The sequence below is a fragment of the Plectropomus leopardus genome, unplaced genomic scaffold (genome assembly GCF_008729295.1).
Source record: "Plectropomus leopardus isolate mb unplaced genomic scaffold, YSFRI_Pleo_2.0 unplaced_scaffold12071, whole genome shotgun sequence".
Classification (NCBI taxonomy): domain Eukaryota; kingdom Metazoa; phylum Chordata; class Actinopteri; order Perciformes; family Serranidae; genus Plectropomus; species Plectropomus leopardus.
Genome location: NW_024612806.1, coordinates 1 through 5,534, shown reverse-complemented (window position 1 = coordinate 5,534; position 5,534 = coordinate 1). Strand labels below are relative to the sequence as shown.

The 5,534-nt window shown below is 39.8% G+C and overlaps 1 protein-coding gene across 1 annotated transcript; it reads right to left on the bottom strand.

The window, feature by feature from the left end:
- Window positions 1-1,604: 1,604 nt before the first annotated feature.
- Window positions 1,605-5,509, bottom strand: apol1 (apolipoprotein L, 1; the record flags this gene model as incomplete). The annotated part of the gene is made up of 4 exons (XM_042513943.1): window positions 1,605-3,045; window positions 4,017-4,068; window positions 5,264-5,300; window positions 5,426-5,509. Coding segments are annotated over 4 exons (1,134 nt in total), but the record flags the coding sequence as incomplete, so codon positions are not given.
- Window positions 5,510-5,534: the final 25 nt, after the last annotated feature.

Here is a 5,534-nt window from a genome sequence, read left to right as displayed (position 1 = left end):
TATTATTATTATATTACATTTTTACATTACAGTGTTAGGGTTCTTTTTTTATCTGATCATCCATCACTGGGACTCTGGTGTGCAAGAATTCAGTTGTTGGTTAGTCAAAGTAACACCGGCGAAACATCTTTTTTCACACCTCCAGTGCTTTATCTTCTTGCCCTGGCTCAGTATTGTAGGAGTGCACTCCAGGGTGTGGTCAGTACATTGTGAGGTCACTACTGGGTGTGGTGTAACCAGGTGTGATTCAACCTGACCAGCACAGTGCAGGTTTACACCGGTTTGCAGGGTTTCCACTGCATCTATTCTCAAAATTCACATGTGACTTCTGCCAACATCAATCAAACGCTCTGTGTGGCAGCACAAATCTAAACCTAGTCTCATAACTGTTCTGGTACAAGGTCATTCTGTAAGTGTAAAGGGTGACAGAAAAGCATGGAAATGAATCAAAGTAAAATAAGGCTGAAGAGAACTTTGACAAACACATTTATCTGAGTCATTAACGGAGCAAATACCAACTCAGTAAGAGCACGGCAGTCAGAACAAGGAATTTAGGTGTTTGGCCACTTGCATATAGACATAAAAAGCACTAGATTGGCATAAAATATTTCTCTGACCTTTATTTGTCAATTTTTCATTTGTTACACATAGTGCTACAATATATTGCACGTAAAAAGGCAGTATCGATTGGACAACTCCACCCAGAAAAATAAATATGAAGTTCATTAAACAAACAAAGAGTACACACCTCATGACTTTGAAATAAATCTTTAAAACATTAATGCCATACTCAAAAGAAATAGCAAATGATTCTTTTCAGGACACATCAGTACGGTCATAGCTGGTTTTTACAGTCCAGTGTCCGTCCAGTGGTATAGTAAGAGATTATTTTGCACCTGGAAAACCTTTATAACATCTAATACAACTGACATGACCATGATAACTAATGACTAAACTCAACAGATTGATATACACATTTCTCCAGTTGATGAAATTCAGTGTATGTTGTCTGCACACGGTTCTCAACATGAGGGTGGCTGAGCCAGCTGAGAGCAAATGACTTTATTCTCTGCCAGGACACCTCGACTATATCTTTACATACAGAACCTTTAACTTTCCCAGTTTCCTGAATTACTTGTTTTTATTGGCTAGTAGCTAGTGAAAACTTTTATATGAACAACTGTTGGAACACCATCCTGCTTCTTTCCGACCATAATTTTTTAATTCTTTTGGCTCTTTTGTAAAAATAACCTAAAACTAAGCCTATTAACATTCTTCAAAATGACACCAACATCAAGACTAGTAAAACTTAAAAATATCCTACATCAGATCCAAAACCTCGAGCAGAAGGTAACAGGTGGGTGGTTTCGCCGCAGCCCTGACACCGGAAAAAAGAAAAAAACAAAAAACAAAACAGAGTAAACAGACTAATGCTACATTGCATCTTAGTGCATTTCTAAGGCATTATAAATAATTAAGGCACTTGTTCCCAGTGAATATACACAATCTCTACACCTGGCCAGTAAAAGTGTCTCAATATTATCTCATGCACTTTGATGAAAGCAACACTTTAAAGTCTAATTTATAAAAATGAAAAAAATACTTTGCACTTGTGTCTTTAATTAATCTACTATCAGAATACATGATTTCGGTTAACCTTTAAACGCCCTTTCTCAAAGACAACATGGTAGTTTCACACGCTGGCACCACAGCCAAAGACACAGTTATGATACTTTATCTACTACAAAGCCTCAGTTCCTCCCAGCAGTGTAAATGCTATTCAGATTTAAGAGGTCAGGTCCCTAAAATAAAAGCCCAGGAGTTTTCGAAAGTAGCGTTTTTCATCAAGCGTGGATTTATCTCTTTGGACTTTCAAAACAGGCCTGATAGTAGTTTTCTATTTTGAGGAAATTGAGGAAACAACAACTCAAAACCAACGATGCAAATATTGCAGCAGTATGCCTGAGATTCGAGCCTGTACTTTCAAAAAACTTGAAAACATTTTGCAGAGGAAACTGACCATGCTCCGAGACCTTGGAATTAAAGCACAGTTCAAGGCCTTTTCCAGTTTTTGAGTTTTTGATTCAGACATATTCTCGGTTCTCATACTCTTCTTTGATGGCTTTTTTAATGCGGGCGATTTCATCGTCACTCGAACTGTCATATTTGTCCTCTTTCTCTTTTTTGTCAGTGTCTGGAGCAGCTGTGTTGGATTGTGCTGAACTGTTTTCTGGTGCCGTGGTCTGCAGCTCTTCTCGGATGCTGTTGAGCTCCACCAGGCCGTCGTGCAGCTGCGTCGCCACCTCCCTGATTTTGGCTGCAAACTCTGATTTGGCCCCTTTCTTGAGTTCTTTGGAGTCTTTGGCTACAAAGTAGATGTCCATACCTACAAACAGTCCGGTGAGAACACCTGTGGCCATACTGGCGATCTGGACCGCTCTGGCTGCTGTGCTGCCCGCCACATTAGCGATCTGCACCACACGCATAATCTCATTAGCACTGATGAGGATTGCCTTTCCTGCCATGGCGCCGTCTTCATAGAAATTACTATTAAGCACAGGAAAGTCACGGTTGTAGGCCTTATTTTTCATCTTGATTAGGTCGAACCTCTTCAGGTTCTCGATACCCTGCTTGATGAACTTAAGGCACTTGTTGAGGTCGACCATCTTATCCTGATAATCCTGCACAATCCTCTCCACCTTCTTGCGGTCCATCGAATTGTTGACCTGGTTGGAGATGCCGGCGCCTGCTGATGTCAGTCCTCCCGCCGTGGCAACACCCAGTCCCACAGCTGTCACAATCAAGGAGGTTCCCATGGTGACCGGGGCCAGAGCGAGGCCGGCAATGGTGGCTACACCCCCAATGGCGCTTGTGGAGCCGCCGGTGATTTGAGCGATCTTTGTGTTCTTGCTGAACTTGTCCAGACCGTCTGCGATGCCATTGAGGTCGATGACGTGCTGCCAGAGGCTTTCCGCGCGCTCTGAGAAAAGTTTGTTGAAGACACGGATGCCTTTCTGCACCTTCTCTGCCGTCACAGTAAACGCCCTGAGAGGAGCAAGTTAAAGGGTGATTACCAAGAGCCACATCGCTGTATCTCTGACTTAGTGTTTGTCACCATTCAGATAGCCACAGTTTTGAAGTTTTGATGTATCTATAGTCCTCTCGACATTTTTGTCAACATTTTTGCCTTTGGCTAATGCACAAAACATTGAACAACTTGATGTCAGCAATTTTAAAGAAACTGTCCCTATGAAAACTGCAAACATCATGTCTTGTGGCACTGTTTCTGGTACAGTGCTTCTGTGTTATATTTGAAGTGTAATTTGTCAGTGTTTTCAGCAGCACAAATGAAATTCTTTTCTCCAACATATCAGGGTGATGGAAGACATGATGGTTATGGATATCTCACAACTTTGGCATGTGTGGAAAACTATCTGCATGGCAAAATCCACCAGAAATAAGATAAAACACATATGCTGAACAGCCCCTTTAAACCCTTGAAACCTGAATCATCGGTTTTATTGTTCTGCGTTGGGGTGCCTTTCACAAGCTATTTAACCCTTGAAACCTAAGTAAATTGGTCTGATTTCTCCCAAAAACACGAGGAAAAAGGCAATGAGCAACTTGGCAAGAAATATCCTGCAAATTGCAAGAAATTAGTAAAAGATGAAAATGACACTGATGCATATAAAGATTCTAGGGAAAATTATCAAGAAAACTATATGTATAATTATAATAACCGTATATTTAAATTTATCTTATGGGGGAAAAAAGTATACATATATTTTTCAAAATTTTTACTTTTCTTTCTTTTTGCGCTTAACTTCATGTAATTTTTATCACTTTTAAATGATTTCCTGCTAATTTTTGGGCCATGTCTTGTGAAGTTGCACATTGCTTTCTACCCATGTTTTGAAAAAAAGTCAAATCAATTTGCTCAGGTTTTAAAGGGTTTGGAGACGAAAAACACAAGGCAACGAAATATCATATTAACACTAATTTGAGCCTTCACTTACTTGGCCTCTTCTTTTTCTGTCATGTCATCATCTTGAGGCGTGTCCTCCCAAGCTGAGGAATAAATGCAATGTGAAAGTATGATAGTAAACTTTCTCACAATGTTACATACATTACATGGCCGAAAGTAAGTGCACACCAAAACATATTATTACAAAGGCATGGGCATTGATCTGCTGCAAGCAGCCTCCAGTCGTCTGGTTCAGGTCTTCCAGAAGATTTTGGAACCTGTCAGCAGGAATTTGTTCCTGTTAAGCCACATGAGAGGCCTGGCACGAGGCGCACTTTCACTTCATCGCAAAGGTGTTTGATGGGGTTAAGGTCAGTGCTTTGTGCATGCAGGTTTAGCACAGTTAATCCATTAAACCCTGGGTCATCACCAGGAGGGCCGTGACTCCTACGGATTCCTCAAAGTTAGTGCAGATGGGCCACCAAATTATTGTTTGGTATTTTAATTAAAATTGTGACTCAAAAACGTTTTGTTTTTTTTTTTCCCAAAAATTCAAATATATCTGAAAAATAAACAGTTACACGAATCCAACATATTTTTTTTTTTTTAACAAAGATGAATCAGCCTATCTCTTAAAAAATAAAAAACAGAAGCATTCAATTAAAGTACATAACACTGGCTAACACAGTGTATGTCTTTGTAGCACCTGTCCATATCAGCAAGGCACACTAGTCAGCTAACAGTTACACATACTGGACATGGCCCACAATGGCTCTTTTTTAACTTTTAGAGCAAGACACTCTGAAATACCACACACCTCATAAACAAACATGATGTGGAAGTATGTGAATCTGCCAATCATGACTTTTTCACAGCATAGTATTGTATGCACCATAAAAGGGTATGTTTATTTATGGCACTTTAACACACTACTGTAGGCTCAATTTCAAATATGCAACTCAGTTTTATATGATATATGTAGATGGGGTTCCCAGCTCCATCTCTCTATCAGCTAAAGGGTCCCTGGACTGAAAAAAGTTGAAGACCCTTGCAATAAAGCATTTTTATGGACCTGGCTTTGTGCACAGAGGCACTGTAAAGTTGAAACAAATGCTCTTCTGCAAACTGTAGCCTCAAAGTTGCACCAATACCATCTAAAAATAATTTACGACACAAACAGCACACTTAAGTATGTAAACAGGGGTGTCCGCATACTTAAGGTCAAATTGTGAAAGTGGCACAAGAAGAAACTGTTAATTTAAGTGAATTATAGTGAAAAGACTTTTTTTTGTGACTTACACTCGACTGTGTTCCACCACTCCATAAGATCCACATCCTGAAAGACACAGTTACATTTGTATGGGTCTGCATGTTTATAGCTGTGATTGAAAAGGTTTAATGATGAGGCATCAGTTTATATTGAAATGTTAATGTAGGAACATATTTGCTTCAGAAACCAACCCGTTCGTCCTCAGGCTGTGATGGGTCAGTACGAAAGTCATCCAGCTGGTCAAACAAAGATCTGTTTCCTCCTTCATTCTGAAACAGATGTAATATTTCCTACAATTAT